Source organism: Lonchura striata, chromosome 6 (assembly GCF_050655825.1).
Source record: "Lonchura striata isolate lonStrDom1 chromosome 6, ASM5065582v1, whole genome shotgun sequence".
Taxonomy (NCBI): domain Eukaryota; kingdom Metazoa; phylum Chordata; class Aves; order Passeriformes; family Estrildidae; genus Lonchura; species Lonchura striata.
Window position 1 is genome coordinate 12,119,827 of NC_140708.1, and position 23,909 is coordinate 12,143,735.

The 23,909-nt window shown below is 42.8% G+C and overlaps 1 protein-coding gene across 2 annotated transcripts in view; it reads left to right on the forward strand.

Moving 5' to 3' along the window:
• The first annotated feature begins 7,312 nt into the window (after nucleotides 1-7,312).
• The window catches only part of ANK3 (ankyrin 3), a 336,993-nt gene continuing 320,396 nt past the window's right edge, over nucleotides 7,313-23,909 (forward strand). The window contains exon 1 of one of the 2 annotated variants that reach the window (XM_085583164.1): nucleotides 7,313-7,447. In XM_085583164.1, the coding sequence (XP_085439290.1) occupies nucleotides 7,376-7,447 (72 nt within the window). In that variant the 5' untranslated portion in view covers nucleotides 7,313-7,375. The remainder of the gene's footprint in view (nucleotides 7,448-23,909) is intronic. The other variant, XM_085583159.1, reaches the window with a different exon arrangement.

A 23,909-nucleotide genomic window follows, 5' to 3' on the forward strand; every position in this document is an offset into this window, starting at 1 on the left:
GCCGCGCCGGGCCCGTTCAAAGCGGCCAATCAGCGCGCTCCGCGCCAAAGCGAGGCTCAAAGGGCGGCTTTCGCCTCCTCAGCGGGGGGAAATGATGGAGAAATGCCGCGCGGCCGGGCACGGCAAGGTGAGAGGGCACCGGACCGCCCCGTGGTTCGCGGACGGCGCGAGTGAGGACAGCCTGGCCGGGCGGGTCCGCGTAGCCCTGAGCCGGTGACAGGGGGCGCTGGGACTGCTCACGGTCCAGAGTCACGGAACGGGTCAGGCTGCAAGGGACACCCGTGGGTCACCTGGTCACACCTCTCTGCTCATGCAGGGCCGTCCCAGAGCACACGGCACAGGCTCCTGACGGTTCAGGAGTATCTCCAGCGAGTAAGATTGCACGTTCCCTGTGGGCAAGCTGTCCCAGTGCTCGGTCACCGCACAGTCAGGTTGTGCCTCGTGGCACTCCTGGGCATTAGCCCCTGCCCATTCCTCTGCTGCCATTGCTGCTCCCAAGGAGCGGCGCCTGGTCCCTGCAGCCAGGGACGGTGTTCCCTCCTGGGACACACACACAGGGATGGTCTTCCCTCCTGGGACACACACACAGGGACGGTCTTCCCTCCTGGGGCACACACAGGGACGGTGTTCCCTCCTGGGACACACAGGGATGATGTTCTCTCTCCGCTGTCTCTGCTCCAGGTTGGACAGCCCCAGCTGCTTTAGCCTTTCCTCCTCAGAGAGATGCTCCAGTTTCTTGACCAACTTTATGTCTCTTCACCGAACCCTGGGTACCACTGGAATAACACTTTGGGCTTTGTTGGCATAGTCTGGGGAGTATAATCATGTTTGGACCAGGCTAGGTGTTGGTTGCAGCTTCTCCTTTTAATCAAGTCTGTTAGATTTGGATCCCATGGCCAGCCAGACCATAAATTCATTATTTCTAGTTGCATGGGCACTGATCTGGGCAGTGCTGCTGTGGCCTTGGGAGCTGTTTTTAAGGCGTGTGCCTTAATGAAAGGTCATTGGGTAACTTAATTCCCCAGAAGCTGGGATGTGTGTCTGTAGGCAAGTTAAAGTTCTGCATCCCTCCTCCCAGATTAAGAAAGATTAGTTGCTGTGCTATCCCAGCTTCTGAAAGAAGGGTTGGGGATGTAATTGGAGAGGCACCTGTGGACCTTGCTCAGCGAGCACTCTGCCAGCTGCAACCTTCCTCCACTGGTACCCAGGAAAGTGGTGCTACAGTATACGAGTTAACAAAAAGCCTGGGAAAATATTACAAACAATTTTTTTTACTGAGAAACTGAAATGCTAAATAGATTAGCCAAGTTCACGTGTTTCTAGTTTTACAAGTCTTTCCCCTGCAGGACAGCTCCACTGTGGATTCTGGGGTGCTGCTGACCCACTCTAGCACCAATTTATCATCAGCACTGGCAGTCCTGGACCAACAGCTTCTGTGGAAACCTACAGTCCCTGCAGGGGGGAGACACAGGCACCTCTTGACACTGCTGATGTTACTGCCTTTTAAAATTACTTCATTGCACTGGTTTACAGCATTTTTGAAGGATGGCTTTGCTGCTTGTCTGAAATGTAAGCAGGGCAGGGCGCTGCAAACAAAAAGGTGCAGCTTCTCCCTTAAAGCATTTCTTTGGGATGGTGATTCCAGGAAGTAGGGCTATTTATGGTACACTTCCTTCTTCTCATCCCTACCCTGTGGCAAAGGCAGGAGGCAGCCCGTCCAACTCCTCCCTCTGAGTGTGTTTCAGGGGTAAAACCCCTCCACTTTCCCCTCCCTCCTGGGGAATTTTTGCAGCATATGGTGAGCATGCTCACGGCTCTCTGTTTACCTTGAATCCTGTATTCCCACCACTGGCTGGGGATTTACCTGCTTAGAACAAGGCTTTTGTATATCTGGGAAATTCCATACGGGAACATGGCTTGTGCAATCTTGTGCAATTCGTAGGAAAAAACCTGATGTGCTTTGCCCTGCACAGTGACAGAAGATTTCTACCCTGTGTGTGTAACAAGTCCAAAGCAGCCAGGGCAGTGTGGGCACAGCAGTGCCCATGGATCAGCTGCAGAGCTCAGACAGAATGTAGGACGCATCCCTCAGGCCTGGCTCTGCACCCCTGGGGAGTTGTTTTCTATTGTCAGCACAGGACTGAGCTACTGCTGCTGGACCAATCCTTGTCTAGGGACGTTAGGTAGGTTGCCAAAGTCCAACTTTCCCTTTAGAGGAAAAGAAAACATTTCTCGGAAGTCACAGACATATGGTAACCCTAGTTATTTACAGGGGTTGTTGGTGGTATAATAATCATACAGTACTATAAATTATTATAAGTTATATGAAAATATAGAGAGATTTTATATAAAATATACTGTGTCTGAAAGTACTGAATACACTGATCTGAATTTTCTTGAAAGCGAGGTCTTTTTTTCTAGCTTTAGTTTAAATATACACAAGAATTTCTTAGCTTATTTTTTAGAAATATAAATTTCTTCGTGTCCTTCCAGCTGGGCACTAACTGTTCATTCTCAGAGTGCTTGCTGAATTTTCAAACTCTTTGAGAATATGCCTTTTTCCATACATCCCATTGTGTCATGGGCTCTGAGTGGGAAAGACCAGGAGGCACCAGAAGGAAAGCTGGTTAAAGAGCAGCTCTCTCTTGTTGAAGGAACCCCACTTGTTTCACATGTGAGGGGACTTCTCCATGAGCCAGCTGCACACAGCACTGTGATCTCTTTGAGGCCGTTGGTCATCCCCTTGGTCACCACCTAGGATGACAAGTTTAGGCTTTTCTGAGACCTTTAGGAAAGTTCTGGAAGGTGGATGGCTTTGAGATCCCTCTGACAGCTGTTGCACTCAAACCCGAAATCACTGCTCCTGCCTTTGTGTCAGCCTCGGGGCCCAGGCTGTGCTGGCTTAATCAGGTAAGCAGCTCAGGGACATTGTTTTGTTGTGGTCTCCACGTTAGTGTGCTGGTGGCCATGCCAACCCCTCAGAGCAGTGGAGGGTGCAGCTGTGTGTGCTGGTTTCCTCCAGCAGCAGCAGAGGCTGCCTTTCCCTCTGCCTCTGGCCCTCCCTTAGAGCTGCCTTGCTTAGGAGCCAAATGCATGTAAGTATAGACTCGACACGGCATTAACTTGTCAAACATCTGTCTGACACTTACCTTGTGTTTTCCTCCCTCTTGTTGTCTGTGTAGTGCTTATCTCTGTTGATCATTGCTTTGGACATGGCAGGAGCTAATGATGCTGCTTGAGACAAGCGGTACAAGTACGTTTGCAGGGACTTCTGTGTTTGAAGGGATTTACTGTTCTGCTTGAAGGAGCAGCAGCAGTGAGCCTGCTGAAAACTGAGTCACGCATGCATGTGGGAATCCCTAGGACTGCTGCTCCCCTTCACAGCAAAACACGGTGAAATGCAGAGCTAAGGGAAAACTCCAAGGCAAACAGCAAAAGAATCGTGACACCACCATGTTAATTACATTTTATTTATATAAATGACAAAGGGGCACATATATGAAAACCTCTTTGGCATCCCAGACTTCCCTTTGCCTGAAGTGCAGCGCTGTTTGTGCAAGGCACACGGGATCAGGCCGACAATGCCGAGCTGGGATTATTGCATTACAGTTGTATTCACGGCTGAGAACCCAGTGTAATGCTCTGAACAGCTCCTTCTCTGCTGGGCAGAGGGCAGCTGCAAGAGTCAATATCATCTTGTCTTCCATATATTAATTATATTCTCCTCAGCAATAACTTCACTGTAAGGAAGGGAAAAAGTGTTTTCTGTCTTTTACATAATGATGGGATTAAAAAGGTCAACTGGTTTGTGAATACTAATGAGAGTATCTAAAATAGGTTGTGTTCACTGTGCTTGAAAGCAGATAAGTGCAAACATTGATTGGCTTCTTTTAACATTTATTTAAACTCAAGCGTTATTTTAGGATGACAAATGCAAAGGTATAGTAGGAGAGATGTACCACTTAGGAATGCAAGGTAATATTAGAGGAATAGTACCTCCAATGCATATTTCAGATGATACATTTAACCTGTTAAATCTCTCGTTATGCAGGACAGTTCCCACTATCATGAAACATGGAGAACTTCTCTGCTGCTCTCCTTCTGCATTAGCATTTTGATAGGATGCCAGAAAACAAAAAGGTTCTGAGAACTGTTAAAAATAAAACAAAAGGATGGAAGCTGCTTAGAAAAAATAATTAAATTGTCAATACCTCCTTACAGCATTAATATAAATGTTTTAAATGCACTTAAAGTACTTGAATTTAGGTTAAAATTATTTTAAAGGTTGTTTTTGGTAACATGCACTAAATCACTTTACCTGAAAATCCCAAATATTGATATGTTGCAATAATGAAAATATCATAAACCATCCCTTCATTTCAAATAAAGAGGTATTGTAGATAGAACTGGTTATTCATGGTCACTGGTTATTCACGGGTTTGTAACTTCCTGGAGGAAAACTCAGCTGAAAATCAAGGAAAGTTTTACAATGAACATTGCAGCACACAAAGAAGAGTGAGGGGAGAGTGTGAGAACCCTGTGGGAGGGAGCAAAGGGGTGCAGAGAGTCCCTGCTAAGCCTATTGGGAGTGGCTTCCAGGGGCTGAAACCTGTGACTGCTGGGCTCAAATCTTCTCCCAGCTCTGCTTTGCCAAACTCCTTTCCCACGGTAGGGAATGCTCCACTGTCAACTGTGGTTCTTCCTTCATCATGGGACACACAGCTGGTTTCCTAAAAACCTTTAGAGAAATACCTATAGATGTCCAACCTGGATTTTATTGTAATAATTGTAATTAAATAAGAAAGGTGAACAGCATATATGTATTAAACCTGGGGCAGAGGGAAAAAAAAATTTGTTCTTTTTTTTTTTTCTTTGGAGCATCAGGGCAAAAAGCCAGGCTCTACCAAAATCTTTGACAAAACTCCCATTAACTTCACTCTTGACTCCAAGTCAGGTGGCTGTTTCCTGATTTTAGTTTTTGCATTTCACTTAGGTTACAATTCAAGAATTAAAATGGTAGAACCCAATAAACTGCTTTTAAACTTCTGTTTGGGTGCCTGAGAGCAGGGGAGGTGCAGTCGAGATCACACTTGGAGCTTCCTCAGCCTGGATGTGCAGGCAAACAGTGCCTGCTGGCTGGAGGGGGCTGGTTTTGAGGTAGGTGTGGAGGGCTGGGTAGCAGCACATCCCTCCACAGAACAGGGCACAAACCCAGCCCTGGGTAGCAGCACATCCCTCCACAGAACAAGGCACAAACCCAGCCCTGGGTAGCAGCACATCCCTCCACAGAACAAGGCACAAACCCAGCCCTGGGTAGCAGCACATCCCTCCACAGAACAAGGCACAAACCCAGAGGCTGTGCACAAATGTTAGGCCCTGTCTGCAGCAGCAGTGTAACTCAGTCAACAACATTCCTCACTTGGAGACACATTAAAAATCTCTTTCCTGTAATGGCTGTTTCACTTCAACACGTAATACTCCCTTTTTCCAAGTTACCTCAGGTTTTAGCTGTTTATCCTTTTTCATCTTATAACAACCACCCACTACTGTGCTCAATCAGATCAAATGCACTGCAACAGCACATTTAAATTCCAAACCTCTGTCAGGGAAGCCTGACCTGAAACTTCTCCTGAAGTAAGGGAAGTCAACTTTTCTTTCCCCTCAGGTATCATTCCTGCTGCCAAAAAAAAAAAAAAAAAAAAAAAAGCTGTACTCTTCCAGGTGGGAGTGTAGATGAGACAAATGAGGTTTATAAGCCTGTGGAAACACAATATGGATTTACATGTACACATCACACTTGACTTTGTTTAAATATTTCTCCTCCTAGCAATTGTAAGAGTACACTTAAAAACCACTTTTCATTTCAAGTAAAGCTTTTTTTTTTTTTCCCCTTAAAGTGTTATTTTCTTTCTCAATCTGCAAATCCCATTTAAGTCTCTCTAATTGTCCTTCCCAAGGAGCAATGGAAGATGGTATGCCGTGATGGTGTGGTCCATGAATTGTACAAAACCAGTGTATGACCCAGGCACAGATCTGCTGATTGCCACTGCCCATCAGGGGATGTGAGCAGCCTTGCTTCATGCTTGCTTTTAGCCAACAGGGAGCTTGTGATCCTTTTCCCCCATCTCCTCTGGCTCCCAGTTCTCCAAGTGCGCTGAGGAAATGAGTCACATCCAAAACAAGAGGGATAAAAACATTCTGGGGAATTGCCTTCTCCATGCGAGACACAGCCAAGTTCTTTGGTTAAATATTTTTATTTGGCTCTGTATACAAAGAAAAAAGTTTACACGAGAGAGGGAGTGACAAGCAATTAGTTACACAGTATCCAAAGATGTATAAACACCTATAGTCAGTTTATGCAGCTGGGTACGTGTATCGTAAATTGCACCTACAGCATTAAGGCCCACGGTTGGACAACTAGCTAGATTAAACTGTTATCAGCAATATTTCTAGGTAAATTAGTGCTTAATAGCATTTGTTGTGTTTCATCATTACAAATAGGTTCTAATTAAAACAGGAAAAGGGGTTGATGCACCAAGACGACCTAGTGAGAAGTAATGATAGGATAAAGTAATTTAAGTCAAAACTGAACTAATCTCGATTGCTTTTATACTTTTACAATTTTGTGCTGTGATAAAACACGTTTTAATGAGATTGATTAAAACATTTTTTAAACTGAGAAAAAGTACAAGCAGAACTAACTCTGTTTTGATCACGGTGGGATCTCACCTGCGAGGTTTGCGCAGCCCTCACCTTGGGCTGGGGGAGGGAGGGAAATCGGGGTGACTCCCCCAGGCTCGAGCGCGTTCTGAGGGAGGACCAGCTCATCATTGTCCGCAGGTGCAGCTCCCGTGTGCGAGCGGTTTGCATTTGCATTATAGCGAATACGCCACACCTGTGGCACTCCCGATAGAAAAGCGGCGAGAACGGCGGGACGGAGCTCATCAGCGCCCAGCGCGAGGACTTGGCTGGCTTTGCACTTTCTCTTAACAAACTTCAGCTGCGCTTTCCCCCTCACGCCGCGGGCAGAGCGGAGCCGCCGTGTCCAGGTGAGCCGCGCTGCAGGTCCGGGCGGCTGAGGAGGCCCTCCGGAGCCCCCCGGCAGCGGCCGCTCTCCCGGTTTCCCAGCGGGACGGGCTTCGGGACGCTGCCCCCGCCTTGTGGCACCTCCAGCAGGCACGGGGCGGGACGGGGCGGCGGCGGTGCCGGAGCCGGAGCAGCGCCCGCCCCCCGTGCCCTGCCCGCCGCGGGACGAGAGCGAGAGGCGGCGGCCGGCCCCACCTGCGGGGGCGGCGGCGGGGCAGGCCGGCCCGGCGCTGGGGTGAGCCCGGGACGGCTGGGCGAGGTGAGGAGCGCAGCCTGGCAGCGCCGCAACATGGCCTCCTCCTCCTCCTCCTCGTCCTGCTCCTTCCCCTCGCGGTCCGCGGCGCGGGGCGGCAGGGACCAGGTGAGCGCGCAGCCCTCGGGCGCAGGACCGGCGGCTCTTTCTGCTTTTCCTTCTTTTCCCTCCCCGCTGCCGTCGGCGCTCCGGGTCAGCGCGGGGTGAGCCCCGCAGCAGCGAGCGGCGGCTCCGGGAGGGGAGCGGGCTCTGCCCCCGCCCGCCCAGGTGCGAGGCTGCTCCGGGAGCGCCTTCCCGGCCCTCCGCGATGGCCGCTCTGCCTCTGCCCGGGCCAGCGATGGCCAAACGTGTCCCAAAACAACGCGCGACACCCCGCGTCGGTGCCCCGCTCTGCTGGGAGTGTGGCGTTTTGGGGCGCAGGTGTGTCGTTTGTGCTTTGCGCGTCTGCCTTGCTTGTGTTTCACACGTCTGTCACGAAGCAGCGATGTGCCTGTGCGACGGAGGCTGAAAAGGCGCCCAGGTAAGGGCTGGAGCTGCCACACCCGTGCCCGGGCTGCCGCCCCGGTGTGCGGGTCGCTGTAGGGGACGGCGAGGGCCGCTTCACGCCGCAGCACCCGGGGGCTGCGCGGGACCCGCACGGCAAAGCCACCTTCAGCGCTGCTGCGGGGCAGGTGGGGAGAAGGTGCTCTTGAAGGCTTCGCTGCCCCGCGGCACAAGCGGCCACAGGAATTGTGTTTCTCCCTGGCCTTCCCTCCTCCGCAGCGGATAGAGCGAGGCCGCAGGGTCAGGTGAAGGAGCCTTGCTGCCCTGGTCTGTCTCCTCCAGGTATTCGATGTGATCGCTCTCTGTCTATTGCTCTCACAAATGCTGCCTTGTGTAGTGAGTGAGTGCACTAGTCCCGCACTCTTCCTGCTAAACACAAATGGGAGCTAAAATCCCGTTTAGCTCTGAAGATTTGTGTTCTCAGGGCAATGAAAGTATATTTTGGCTTATTACTGGCAAAATGACACTACTTCCACTAGAAGTAAGTTTAGTAAAAAAGGATTGGGAAAGTATGATAAGTGAATTATCTCTCACCCACCCCCCTCCTTTTTTTTTTTTTTTTTTTTTTTGGGCTATGTGCCCAGAACTCTTGAAACTAAAACTGAAAACTTTCAAGATTAAAGCTATAATTAATCAAGGCTGAATAAGCTTCATTCTTTGTGGTTTGTTTTTTTCTCTTTCTCTTCCCTGAAGTTGGTATCTTTTGAATCATTAAACTTTCCTGCTTTTAATACCACTTTTGCTACTACTTGAAGCTCTTAACTGGACACAGAAGAGGGAATATTATCTGTTTTACTGTAGATTGTTAATGTTTTCTCATATTTCTCCCTCAAATCTCTGTGGTGTTTGTGCTTTGAAATGGAATGTAAATTAACACCCCGGGAGGACTGATCAGCTAGAAAATAGTCTCAGCTGTGGCAGTCAGGTCCTCTAAGTTCTGGTTGGGCAAGATGCTGTTCCCCCTGTTCCCCCAGCAGCTCTTCTTTTTGTGAGCCCTGTGTTTTGAAGGAGAATCCCTGAACAAGAAGACAACGTACCTTACTGTGGTGTCAGAGCGCCAGGCATTTTTGCCTCTCTTTCATCAATTGTCTCAAGGATAAAGAGAGAAAATGCGACCTTGTGTGTTCACAAAGTGGGTAGCTTAAAACTTTATTCTCTGAAAGGTTTGTAAGCTCACCTGGGTTGGAAGTGTTGAGTTCTTAAAGAAGGTGCCTGTTCTCAGTCTCCACATCGTGTGTGTTACAATCTTGGGCTTGGAGTAACCTCTGGATCAGCAGATACTCAGCTTTGTCCTCTGATCCTTCAGTCCATCGGGGGCAGCCTATTTCCCATTGGTTTGAGAAGACTCTTGGATCAGGCTCTAAACTTCCAGGGTGGCTGTGTGTGGTGGGTGTGTAAGGTGCTCACATCTTGAGACACGGTCAGTGCTCAGTGTTGGAAATGGGGACGTGCTTGGACACAGTCAGTGTTTGTTAGCGAGTTCCTTACAAAAACATTCCTGCCACCATTAATCTCTCATTTCTCTGGGAGTTGAATAATGATCATTGCATGATTTTTTGTTCCAAATGGTACTGTGCTAGCATATGCTGTTACTCTCTTGATGCCTTCCAGGGGATGAGGTTAGGGATTTCCATTACTGAAAAACTGTCACCTCTCCTGTGTTTTCCAGATCCTAATTTATTGCTCACATTCTTTTTGGAGATAATGAGATCTGTCTGTTATAATGCACTGATTTGCAAAATCATGTGAATAATTGCATGTGGCTAAATATTTTTTTTTTTAAGAGAAGCTAGTTACAATTTTTCCTAAGACAGTTTCCAGGCTTTGCAGAGCCAAAATTGTTAATGGCATAAGAAAAAAAAAATTGTTATTCAAGGTTGTTTATAGTCCTACAATACTTTGCTGTTGATTATTTGGGTGGCCCTTTGGTCTTTATTTCACTTCAGTTTTTTCTAAAATGTTTTGTTCAAAAGCTTGTGTTTCTAAAACGTGACAGGAAGACTAGAATGTACTTTCTTGTCTTAGTTCGTTTTGTTAGTTTCTTGTTTTAGTTCTTTTGTTTTGACAGCTCTTGGCCTCGACACCATAGGCACTATTAAAGTCAATGCCTAGAAGTTAATTATGCTTGTAGGTCACCTACAGTGCTGTGCTTTGCTCTGAAGTGTTTCTATTTTATATATTTAAGGTACTGGAAATTTTGGGATTGTCTGTGGCTTGGAAGAGATCTTTGAACTTCAGAAATTAAAATTTTTTTATGCTTTTTGCCACTTAGTTTTAAACTGGTGTTTGTGGAAAGAGAGGAGACAGTGGTCAAGTTGTTGGGCAGAGGGAGGAAAAAACCCAAATGCAGTTCAAATATGACAGCCATATTGTTATCACATAAATAATAACGGTAAAAATAAATATTTTACTGCTAAAGTGGAAAGCTTATTTCAGAGTAAGCATTTAAGTGTGATCTGTGAGACTGCAAGTCTGATCATAGCTGCTCTGAAAAACAATAATACATGCAAATGTTATTCAGTCATTGAAAACTCTGGGGAAAATGGCAGTTTTTCAGTTAAAAAAAAACAAAACTAAACAATCCTCCCAAACCCCTCTGTGTGTAGCATACAGATCAGGCCACATGAGTCTCAGTTCTAGACAGTTGTTCAATACAGGCAAGTTCCTGTCCTTGTTTACTCTGGTTTTATCCTATGTTTTTATCAGCTGATTTTTTTTTTTTTTTTTTTCTCCACTCCAAACTTTTGGAGTTCTGTTCTTATATACACTGTTTCTCAAAATTCAGTGCTCTTGATACCATATAAAAACTATTGACATACTAATCCAGTCAATGATTACCTATTAAAAGTTATTTTTGCCACTCTCTCTTCTCTGGAGTGGGAATATTTCCTGTATACATTAGGTTTTGTGATAAGCTGTTGACAATGGGACTTGTGCTCCTGCTGGCATGGCTCTTGGTATGACAAAATAAGACCTGGCATGTTGCATTAATTCTAACAAAAGCATGGTTGGTTTTACAATCTTTAATCAGGCAAAGTTTCATTATCTCTTTGAGGGAGTTTTACTCTAGGCCTAAAGAAGATTTTTTTTTTTAACTTTAACAGCTGGTGGCACTTGTTAGCTTTTTCCAGAGGCATGGACTAATGATGAATCAGAGGCTTGAGGGTAATATTTTCTATTTCTGTGGGTTTTGTGCTTGGCTTCTGATATGTAGTGTTAAATAGCTATTTATGATGCTGAAATGCCTAAGAAGGAGAATTTTGAAGCCTGAATTTTCCGAAACAAATCCTTTAAAATAGTTTTAAGCATATTTTTACTTTAATTTGATAAAGCTAGTTTAGATTCCATTCTTGTTTTCTCTGAAAAAATCTTGTAGTTGGCCAAAAATTGGGAAAGGAAATGTTCTGTGTGGTGTTTGTTTTTGTTTTGTGTTTTTGTTTTATTTTTTTTTAAATCTAGGGATGAGGAGGAAGAGTAGTAGGAACTGTTACTCTCATATTCTGTAGTTACTAAGTGCCAGAACTTTGCTACTCTTCTGATGAGTCGCATGTGCTGCCGGCTGGTTGGTTCTGGTTGCTTTTGCCCTCTCAGCTGTTGAATTACATCAGCGTGCACATAAAATGCATAGAAAATAATATCTGCTTGCACTGTGTGTTTCTGCTGCCCTTGCCACGGGGATGCAGTCACAGGCTCTGTAATGCTGAGGAGGATGAAGAGGACAGCAAAGGAAATTGCTTCAATAAAGTATTTATTAGTGTGATTGTGGCATTCTGAGGAGCCTCACTCTGGAAATAAGCTTTCCACTCATGTGGTGGTTGTGTACTCCCAGGATCTTGCCTAGCTTTGGTATCCTCTTGAGCAGAACCCACCCTGTTTAGTCTTGGAGCAGTGGCTGTTCTTTCTTCTCTACTCCCCTGGGATATCCCACAAAAATGAATCTATTTTTAGCTACTTGATTATATTGTAATTTCTTAGCTTAAATGCACTTAAAGCTTAAGTTCCCACTGACTCTTTGGCAAGGAAAGGGCACTGTACTTCAATCACTTTTTAAAATTCAGGAAGTTGTTCTCTTCCAAGGGCATTCTGAGGTTGGTGCCCTTCAGAGGAGAAATTCTGCAAACTTTCCATATAATATCTGGAGTATGCATCATGACTTTATCAGGAGGCCTTATTGATCCTATCTGATCATGACTTGGAAAAAGCTGTGAGCTAATGAAAGGAGTCTTGCATGGCAAAACCATGAGTATTTCCTTTTGCCCTATGTTCCACTGATGAAGCAAGGCCTGGCTGAGCTTCTGCACTGCACTAATAACTGCTGTTATTAGTGAAAACAGGCTGTGATGACAGCTCCTTTTAATAGGAGAATCTGAAGTAACATTCTGCAATGACAGAGGAGTTGATGGCATGTGAACATTGTAGGAGAGCTGTTTTCTTACCAGAGACTTTATGGAGACTGGGCTTTTAGGTTTTAAAACCTCTGATATTTTCCATCTGTTTTGGAAAATATTTTTAAAGGAATTTTAGTAAAGGTAATTTTCAGATGACATGCACAGAACAGGTGTGAGCTAGTTTTATGATCTTTGCATGCTGTTGTTACTAGTACCATAATTTAAGAATGTGTGTCTTTTAAAGAAAGGAATATGGAATTTCTAGGTTCCATGACAATTAGTTTGCTCTATTAAAAAGCAGAAATTAACACACCCTGACCTCATCACCAGTAGAAGTTCCTCTGCTTTTATTTCTGCGGAGTCAAAATTTCTCCCTGTTCCTGTATTGAGGGTGCTGATGTAGTTTGTGAGGAATTCCTTAGCACTAGGAAGATGTTCAAGCAGCTGTCTCAGTTTTTTTTTCTGAATTTAAAGTTTAGAAGTCTGAAGCTGTCTATGGTGGGAAACCTCAGTTTTCAAGTAAATCTTATGCAAACAGCTCTAACTTGGTTTTGACCCAGTTTACTAATCTGTAGATTTTTGTTGCATGTGTCTCACTCTTAGAAGATTATCAGCTTTTATTTAAGCTCTCCTTTCTATCCTGTGATTTCAGACTTGTTTCTGTCCATTTAATAGTTTAGTGCTGCCTTGGCCAACATAGTGATTTCTGTGCAGATTCAGTTTCCTCAGGACATCTGTTCAGCTTTAGGTCGAAGAAAACTCATCTTGAGGTTGCTGAACTTAGCTGGGCAAAGAACTCCTGGTCACACCACAGAAGGGATCTGACAATGCTGAGAAATGATCATTACTTGTTAGCCTTTTCTCACTGAGATAACTGATCTGTATGTGACCCCACAGGCGATTTTAAAAGCACAAAAGTCAGGCTCCTGGGTGGTGCAGGTGTTGCTTATTGGGGAGAGTTAATTTAAGCCATTAGAATATTCCTTGTTTCTTTATAACTCTCCTCTTTTTTGGGAACTTTCTGTTGTGGAGGAATCCCCAGAAACTGATTCCTTTTGCCCTGCAGGACTGACCTTTTTATGGAGGTGTTTTAGGGTGAGGAGGTAAAGGATGATTTGTGTGCGTGGTGAGGGGGGAGTGTGCAAGGTCGAGTGACGCCAGTGCTCTTTAAATTGTGTCTTTGTGGTAGAGTACAACACTGGAAACTCAGCAGAAGGGGTGAGTCAGCTGGTCTTCTGTTCTGACAATCAATATTGCATTCAGGGAGAGCAAAAAGGCATCTAATTATAGTGTAAGTATTCTATGATATTATAAAGTAACATATACTAGTTATCATGTGATGATGGGTAGTAAGGGAGAGGTTAATTAACTTGGCCAAACAAGGAGTAGTACTGACTTTATCATAATCTTTCAAGGGAATCCTAGAGGAATGAATAAATTTGGTAACTTTCTCAAAACTTAACAATGATTCCTTACTCTTCAGTGACCACAGTGCTGTTCTGTAAAGGCAAGCAGCTTATTGGCAAACCTCAAAATAAAAAGAGGGGGACTCTATGAGTATTTTTGTATTTTATTCAAACGGATAAATTGCTTTTTGTGGTATTTTGGTGGGTTTGGTTTTTGTAGATATCCTAGGCCACTTCTGTAAATCAAGAACAGCAGAGATTAGAGTTCAGGCATAGTAATTGTGTTATTACCCCTATCTTTACTCATATGACTGCATGGTGCAACATCCCAGGTACATAAACTGGTACACGTATCTCCCAAAACTGTGGAGCAAGTTATCTTCAAAGTGTGGTAAGATAATAGAGAACAGAAAATAGAATATGTTCTTAACAGCCTCTTACAATACCTAACTGAGAATATTACATACATGTAGGCTTGCTCTCTTGAAGCTTTTGAAGATTTTAGGCATAATAGCTACAAAGAGATTGTGTTCAAATTCACAAATTTAAAGTCCAGTGAAAAGTAACAACTTGTTGTGCCACAGACATGACCCCATTGTGCAGGTGAAGGACCTATAAGTGTGATTCAGTGTTTTAAATCTCCAATAGCAGAACCAATTTCCTTTCATATTCCTCTCTATATCTGGATTCTGCTTGCTCCTGTTCAAAGAATATTGCAGAGAGAGCACATATGCATTTGTCTGAGAAGGCAAATAATTTCACAGGTCATGACTTTGCAAATGCACAAGACAGCCTTACTCTGATAGGAGCCTTTGTTGGGAACTAGTAACAGTGAAGAAGGAAAAGGCCAGAGCCTCCTGAATGGCATCCACCTCGTAAACATTTGCCATGTAAATAGCAGCAAGCAGTGCAGGGCCTCAGCTTTTACAGGTGGGGTCATATGTAGCTCACAAGGCTGATCTTGGGGCTTGCTTGGTCTTACTGCTTATGTCCTTAGCTGGGAGTTCAGCCTGTGCCTTCAACGTCTCATTTAGGTCCCTTAGTTCCAATTACTCTTTACACAGCAGAGAACTTTCTCTTCCATATTATTTAATTGGTTTGCTTATTTTATTTTTCCCCCTCCCTCTCTTGGTGCATCAAATCTCCTGCTGCACTCTGTTGATCCTTGCAATCCTCTACAAAAAACCCTGTTTATTTTGCTCCATGCCTGTTATCGCTCTGTGAAGATTTTAATTCAGTAAGGTATTCTTGCTCTTGGAGTTTTTGCTTTGTCCTTCAACTGATACAGGCTAAACTTTGCAACCTTTAGTTGTTTTGGTGGTGTAGCTCACAGCACATTTCTGATAAGTGTTTCGTTGCTGGGGACTGAAAGTTGGGGAGAGAGGGGTTATAGGATTGTTGTGGCAGGGAGCAGAGCAGGTGCTTTGGCTACCTGGTTTCACTGCTGCAGAAAGTGTTATGTAAATAGATTGAGCCTTGCCTCTGATTTCTGTGATGTAATGTTTCATAAATAAGCACTGTGGTGTTGGAAACCCAGGTGTCAGAGACAGCAAGCCAAACACATTGAGAAACAATGGGACAAGTCTGAAGAGTGATATATCTTTCTAGCAGTCCTCCTGTAGGAGCTAATCCTGCATTCTAGGGAAATCCATTGGCAGCAACATCTTTCTGGAAGGGAATGAAAAATTGTGACACATTCACCTGCACCTGGTTTAGTGTTTGGAAAAGCCTGGGACTAGCAATAAGAAGGTTGGTAAGTCCCAGATGAGGCTATTTTTATCAAGCCTCGTGGATAATAGCAATGCTTCAATATAAAGATAAGATATACAGTCTGCTGTTCTAATTGAATCATAAATCAAACGGGTCCAAGAAAAAAGGAGAGAAGAATGCAGCTGCATCAGTCTGTGTCAGCTCAGCATACCTTCCTGTGGGTGGCCTGTATTTCTTTTCACGGGCTCCATTCCTGCAAAGCTGCTTTGTGATCTCAGTCTGATGTGGGTCAAAAGGGGAAGATTGTTAACATTCCTCCTGCCCCTCTCCATCACCATCAGCAGCTCTCAGTGGATATCAGTCCTTTGGGCTCCTGTGGGAGAGGACACTGGAATTCTGTGCTGCTTCTAACTGCTCTTCCAAATACTTCTGTCTCTTATCTGGGCAGTAACCTAGCTTCCAATTTTGGATGATTATTACAAATTATCATTTAGTAATTACATTGCTGGCATACTAGCCTTTTCATATTTTATTTGCATTCATGTGCCTATCAGGATGTCTGTGATATAAAAAAGGTAAACAAACAGCTTTTGTCCAAGAAATCATAATTCTAGGTAGTGTTCTCTGTTACTGCCCTCTAAGAGCTGTCTTGTCCCTGGCTGGCACCTTGAATGCTGTTGTTCATGTGTCTCTTTCTCTCCACTTTAATAATGGTGCTGTATTTGCTTTGGTACTAGTATAGTGAATTTTGGTTTTACAGGGTAGAAACAACTGTATTTTTTTGGTTGAATTTAAACTGCTTTCCAAGCGCTGTGTACTTTGTTCTGGAAATGAATTCCACTGGATTATTATAAGGAGTTTAGAATGGCTTGTTACAGTGATACAAGTAGGAAACAACATGGCTCTGAAGTGATTGAGGGCTTCTCATTTTGTGTTGCATTTGTTCCAACCGTCATAACTCTAATGAAGTGCATGTCTCTCTCTTCCAGTCTTTCTCTTGTCTTTAATGTGTCCATCTTCCTAAAGAACTTGTCAAACAATGTGGGCTTATCAAACAATGTTCCCTTGATCAAACTGGAGCAAAGGAAAATACAATACTCAGTGATCTATAGCTTGAAAAATGAATGCACGAAGATCATTAATCTCACACTGAGCTCAGATATATTCCCTGCTGGGAGGGGATATTCTAAATATGGCTATTATAAAAGCTTAATGTTAGGGAGAAAGAAGTTTAGAAATAATTTGATAGTTTTATGTCCCCACTATGGGTAATCTATACTGAGGATGAGTATGTGTAAAAAGATGCTCCTAAGTAAGAGCAAGCTCTGCGTTTAATGTTTCTTTTATACCCTGTTTTCCCTACAGTTAAACACAGTATGCTCTAATGAAAGAGGCTAAAGAATCATAATTTTATTTAGTCAGCCACATGGTATGTGTAACTGGACTGTGACACTTAGGAACAAAAATTGGTGTCATTCAGATTGCTCCATCTCTGGGTGCAGGGAGTGGATGGGTCCAGCGTAGCAAAACTCACTGGAATATCTAATCAGGAGCAAGTGCTTTTCTTAAAGATGGAAAGACCACTTTCACAACTTCTAGTTGTAAAAAATTAGTTTCATTTGAAAATGGATCTGGAGATTTGTTTCATTTTACTACCAGTTAAATAAGAGAAGTAGTTGTCTTGGACACCTATAATTTTAGCTGCTTATTTTGGTGCCAGTTCCAAATGCTGCAGGTGATTTTGACAGTTCAGCATGATAATCATGGTAAGCCTTCTGCATGTAGGACACTAGTATCTGAGTAACACTTGAATAGTAGTGTAACTAAACCACTCAAACATTGTGTTTTAGTATGTAAAACTCATTTGTTCTTGTTTATATCAGTTTTTGCTGATGTCAGTGTAGCACATCCAGCTGCAGTAGTTGCTCAGTGCCCTTGCTAGGGATTTGGTCAGTTAAAATTATGTACAGTACTCTTCAGCACAACTCTTTAAGCACCTTGGAAAGCACTGATATAAGTTGTGTATTTTAAAGTATTATGTAGAAATGAGTTTGACCTTCCTGCATTATATTGATTTTCTAGTAGCAAATACTATTAAAATAACAATAGTGGAACAGTTAAGAAATGGTAATTGTCATTCCCATGACTGTCATAAAGGATGAACAGAAAAGGTGTGACTGCTGCTATGTGATCATGCTCAGCAGTTTTGAGTACACCTCTGCTAGCACTTCTGTCAGGGCCAGGTGCTCACTTGCTGGTTTTGTCAAGGTCCATCTCCTGAAAATGCTGTGTGGAAGATTTATTGATCACCCTTACTGTGTGTGGTGCAGTTGCTGCTGTTCTCCCTGTATGTACAAATGTGTTTGTGTGTGATTGCAATGAATCTGGAACAGAAAACTGGTCATTGCAAAGCAGCCTCTGATTTAATGAACCATGCTAAAAAAAGCTGGGGCTCAAAATCCTCTGACATGGATAGAAACCCTGAAGCTGATTATGGGTGCAGGAATGGCTCTCTTTGCAACTGACATTAGAGTAAACTTCTCTGCATCAACATAAATTTATTGTTCTTTTTCATAGTGATTAGGTAGATGATGGTAAAACTTGCCGTGCTTCTTGTTCTCTGTTTGAGTAAAAGCACATTTGAAAACTGATTTTGTGCTGTTCAAGTATCTGTTTGTAAATGGCTATAATTAATACTACAGAAGGACTATCCAAGAATGTATTATACTCAGAATTCTCCAGTTTCTAGTGAAATGTAATACTTTCATTCTAGTGGAATGAGCTGTATTCCAAGCCCATTGAATTACCTTCCAAGGGGGAAAAAACCCACCCAAAATCTGAACAAAACCCCAAACACCAGTGGAAATCAATGTTTCATTTTTGTTCTGAGATGTCAGTCATTTGTCCCATTAGTGCTACAGGGAGATCTTGAATCCTACTCTGAGTTCTCTGCTTTCTGGGACTGCTGGATGCTCTGAAGTCTTGTTCTGACTGCTAAACCAGGGAGAATCATCCTTAGCATTGATATTGGATTTCTCCCAAAGCCTAATTTTTTCCCCAAAACTCTGGGGTGAAAAAACATTTTCTCCTCTTGGGGATTTGCGCTAATGCTGTCAATCACTCATCTGAAATTTATTTCTTCTTGTCTGTTTTTAATTGTGATTATTTCTCTCTTGGCACTTGCCAACACAAGTGTCTGTCACTGCATTTTTGCGTTTTCAGTGCTATACCCTGTGTAACCAACCAGGCAGCCCAACCTGACATGAGGATGTAGATTTTAAGATGAAGAAATGCACAGCACATCTCTGGGTGCAGTAAGTGGATAGGGCCAACTGTGCAGAACACACTCGAATATCTGATGAACAAATGCTTTTGTTAAAAATGGAAAAATTTACAACTGCTAGTTGTAAAAAATTAGTTTAATTTGAAATTGGAACCAGAGATTTGTTTCATTTTATTATCAGTTAAATCAATTAAGAGCAAAGAAATTGGGTAGCAATTGCTTAATATTTTTTAATGTACATCTGAATGTGGTATAAGGATATTTTAATCTGTATTCAATCTCATTCATTCATTATGAAATATTGTAGTTTATTTTAAAATAATTATTGCCATAAACAACAATTAATCTAAATAACAATTGTTAAATAAATACACTGCTGCAATAATTTTTCTTCTTTCCCTATCCCCTGCTACAGCTTGAGGGGGGGAAAAACCCTGTGTGAAAACTGATGTTTTGATGCTAGTCAGCAGTAAAACTCCATTTATCTGCTTTCATTTCTTTGACATGGCTAACTTCTAATAAATGAGCTCCCTGCTCTTCAATTGAGACTCAGTGAAGTGTATATTTTTGTTTCATAATCACATCTACGTGATTAGCCAAGTAGAAAACTGCATACTCAGTAGAAAAAAAAAGAAGTTAAAGTGGGTAACATTGTAATAAGTTTCCATAGATTGTAGTAAAATGGTTTGAAATGGAAGAAATGTATTTCATGGTGTATTTTAGGACTGGCAGAAAGTTCTTTAATTTGCATTTGTATACAGATCATTTTTCTCCTGTGCTTAATTGAACAAGTGAAAATAAGTCTCTATATTCAGAACATCTGTAATGTCTGGGGGCTTTTGCTCAGGTTCTTGTTTGGAAATCTTTTAACTATATAAACTTCAAATATCTTGGGTATTCTTTCCCTTCTCATTGCTTATCTCCTTCCACTCCAATACTTACTGGGTGACTATCAGATGTAAACAAATGCTTTTGGCATGTTCCATGCTTTCCCAGTCCTTTTGGGATCTCCGCAGAGAGACCTAGAATGGTTGGATGGATGGGCAGAGTCCAGTAGGATGAAGTTTAACGAGTCCAAGTGCCGAGTGCTGCACTTTGGCCACAAGAACCCCTGCAATGCCATGGGCTGGGGATGGTGGCTGGACAGTGCCCAGGCAGAAAGGGACCTGGGGGTGCTGGTCAGCAGCCAGCTGACCACAAGCACAGAAGCTGAGAAGTGAAACACTTATAAGAAAAAAATCCCTAACGGAGAAATGGGGAGTATTATGGCATAAAAACTGCAAAGATGGTAACAGCTGCTTTATCTTAAATAGTTTGGGCTTAAGATGTTTGACTGTGGATCTTCCCAAATTTAATATGGTTTGTTTTTCATTGCATTTAATCTACTTACAAACAGTGCTTAGAGTTCCCTCCAACAGCTGCACAAAAGGGCATTTTGGCAATCACAAGTGATACAAATGAATACTACAGTGTGTGCTTTTGTCAAGTCAGACTTGGAAGAATTGGCTTTTATTGAAGTAAAAGATAATATACGTGCATTTCTATACTTACCAACAGTTCCCTCCTCCCCATTATTTTATTTGAGATTATCTGATGCCTTTCAGTCACAGTATTTTGGGGCTCATTCTTTTGAGAAACTGAGCAAGCAGAGATTTGAAAAGCATATTCTGTACTGGTCAGTTCATAATGTTCATAAACTGTGGGCTGAAATCATGTCTTGCAGAACTGTGAGGTCCCTGAGAGTTGGGATGGAATAAGTTGTTTCAGGAGCTGTATGAACAGTCCTATTACCCTGAAGACCTTCTGAGCTAAGAAAATTCTGTAAGCTGTATTTCTCGTTTCAGTTTTATTTGCAGGCTAATTCTTCTGGAGATGTGGGCTATGTTTTTATATATAAATTCAATGACCATGATTTCTTGCCTATGAGAAATCAAATGTGGAATATCAACTGCAGAGTCACAAGCAATTTGCAGGACTCAGTCTTTAGGGAAAACCACAAAAAGTTACAGGATAACTGCCCCCTCAGAGCTGTTACCTTTTTTAACCTGATTTTATGATCTACGTTTACTACTTTGCTTCCTGAATGGCTATTCAGAGTCAGGACTGGATGTTTAATTTTACACTGAAATTAATGAAGTCTGGATGACTTTCTACCCTTCCACTGCAGTGCCCTTCCGTACAACATTTTTGTTTACTCCCTGACAAAAAATGGAGAGTAAGAGATTATCTACCTAATTTATATCAATATTGTGCCATTTTTCTTTCTTTTGATTGTATTTCAGGATAATTCCTGGGCTTATTTATGCTTTCTATTGGACTGTAGCACCTGATAAATTGTTGTCCAGAATAGGCATGTAGTCCTGCATTAGAGGCAGAAATCAGTAGCACTGTTGTGAATGGGAGTCAGTCTTCTTGGAAGACTCAGTGCAAGATGCAGAAAACTGAGGTGAAGCCTTAAAGCTGAAACTAAAATACAAATCTTGTGTTGGGTTCACTTGGTAAAAAATAGGTCTGTAAATGAGTTACTTTAAGGAAGCTTGGCTCAGCTAAGTATTTTAGGTGTGAAAAATTCTGTTTTTATTATGAGACTATCTCCATTGCAGAATGAAAGAAAAGAACTTGCCTCTTTTTTTCCCCAAAGCATACATACTTTCAAAGGTTTAACAGCTACAGGATTAGGAAATTGCACTTTCTTTTTATTGTTTTTTGCTGCTGTGGGTTTTGTTGGTTATTGAGGATGCATAAAAATTGTTTCATGTGAGCTCTGTGGAGGTTGTAGAACCACAGTGTCAACATTCAAATCATTGTTTAGCCTTGCAATTGTTTCTTTTGGGGAGGAATTGCAGGTGGGAGGTAAAAAGTTCAGTGTAATTATTTCTCTACTGTGTTGGAAACAAGCTCTATGCCTATTGTATGCACTTGCCTCTGAAGTATAAACAGTTTATGCTGTTGGAATGTTTTGGGAAAGCAGGGAAGGTATTGGAGGAAGGGTGTGATTTGTAGCTATTTAAGCTTCTGCATTTAGTCAAAGAGGAGCTATTATTTCATTTTCACTTACATTTAATTGATTTAGCTCCAAGATTGGATCTGATATGCAAAGCACTTTTGCTTACCCAGTGCCCCACAGAGGCTGAAGCTGTGCAGGTCTGAAGAGCTTTGGTGGCAGCATAGCTCATGTGCAGGGAGATTGATGAGGAGAAGCTGTGAACCTCCCTGGTGTCTGCTTCCATTCCTGTTGCCCGTGTCCAGCTGATTTGCTGTTTCCACAGCCCCCTCCAGTTCATCTGGCTGCTGTCATCAGCTGGGCTGGGAAGGCAGCAGGCATGGACAGAGGCGCCTCTGCTGAGAGGCAGAGGAGAGAGGAGGGCACAGAATGCTGAGTTACTGTGACCTGCTGTCCTATTTCTCATTTTCACAGCCTCTGCTGGCTGATAGGAACTCTAGCAGGAGCTGACAGCTGCAAGAAGTAAGGCAGAAGTAGTGAGCAGAGCCAAGTATGGGAAGAAGTCAGAAACTGCCCAACAGTGGCTCTGCTAACAGAATGTAATCATCTGGGGATAGCTGGTTGAGAAGACAAAGATCTCGGGCAAATAATTTATATACTTTCATCTGCCAAGTGTGTTACTGTATGACCTATTAAATACATAACTCTGCAACGAGCTGACAGAATGTTTTTGGTGAGAGAATGTACTTTTCATCTGGGTTTCCCTGCACTAGTAATCTTTTCTGTCAGTATCTCTCTACTGACTCTCAAGACATTTTGAACTTCTTGGCTGCTGTTGTTTAAATTTGACAGAGCAGAAATAGTTCAAAGCTAGTTTTCCACAAGCTTCTTGAAAATAGGTGCACAGACAAATTCACATTCCCAGTTCATGCACTGTAGTGTGGGCTCAGCTGTGTTACCACAGAGCAAAGAATCTAAGCTGGGGTGGGGAGCAGGCTGGGTAAGTTCCAGTGCTTACAAAATGACTTGCTTAATGGTGTCACATGCCCATTAAACAGCTTTGCCACCAGCCTTTGTTAAAGTTTACCAAAAATGAAGCAGAGATCCTGCCTGGAGACCGCTCAAAGATGCGGAACATGTTTACGAATCCAAAGAGGGTGTTTTGTTCCCTTTATGTTATATAGTTAGTAGGACCATGTGCCCAACGGGTATACACTTCTTATCCTTATAAAAATGGGGTTGTGACATAGGCAGGCAGTCCTAAAATGTCTAAAAAACAAAATCATGGGATCCTCATGGTCTAACCTGTGGAATGGTTTCAGTAGCTCTGCCACTGTAGTCCTCCCTGTGGTCTCCAGACCTCCTTATCTCGGGAGCTGCCAGGCTGTGGAATAAGTGTCTGGGGGTCAACTCTTGGGGCTTTCTGATGCTTGCCTTTCTTTGCCAATTTCTGCCTGCTCTCTTTTTCTTATTTCTTTGTGTTATTTTGATTGATATGTGTCTGTTTGTCAAGGAAAAGGATAAATTAACCAGAAGAATGTTCTGTAACAAAGATACTTTCATAAAACAGAAAGCATTTCTTGTTTTCTGCATACAGTTTTAGAAAGAACAAGAGTTTCTTCTTGCCTTTTAGGTGTACCTTATTCTTTTAACTTACAACTTATGGTAAGAGTTTCTGCCTCTGGCAATTTCAGTTCCACTCACATACTCAGTCGCCCAGCTGTTTGCTTTTTACAAACTGAAAAGACCAATTTGCATAAGGTTAGTTCATACTAGATCTCTCTGGTAGATCAAGATGATGCCAAAATTTAGTTACTTGATTGAAGGATCATTTTAAATTTTATTGATAGCCTTTTTATTGGACAGATGTTTCTGTACTCATTTCAAGTATTCTTAAAATTCTCATCTAATTATCTAATGTCTTAAAAAGTTCATTAACTTTGGCCATAGCCTGAGTTTCACTTCTCTGTAGCCTTACAGACTTGCTAGGCACCATCTTCATTGCAATTACCTTTGTAAACTTTGCAACCACTGGGAAACAGTTATATAGTGGAAAAAGGCAGGGTGGATACTTTAGATTTTAACTTTTATTTACATTTTCTTAGTTCGGTCCTAAAAAAAACCAAATAATAGATTAGTGCTGAAGCAGTGGGTGTGGCAGAGAAATTCTTTCACTTGAGTCTGAACCTGAGCTCCCTGGGCAAGTGCATAGGGAAGAAGGGCAGTTTTGCATTATTTGTTCTTAAAATAAACATGGATTTGAATATATAAAGGGCATGTTAAGCATTCAGAAAAG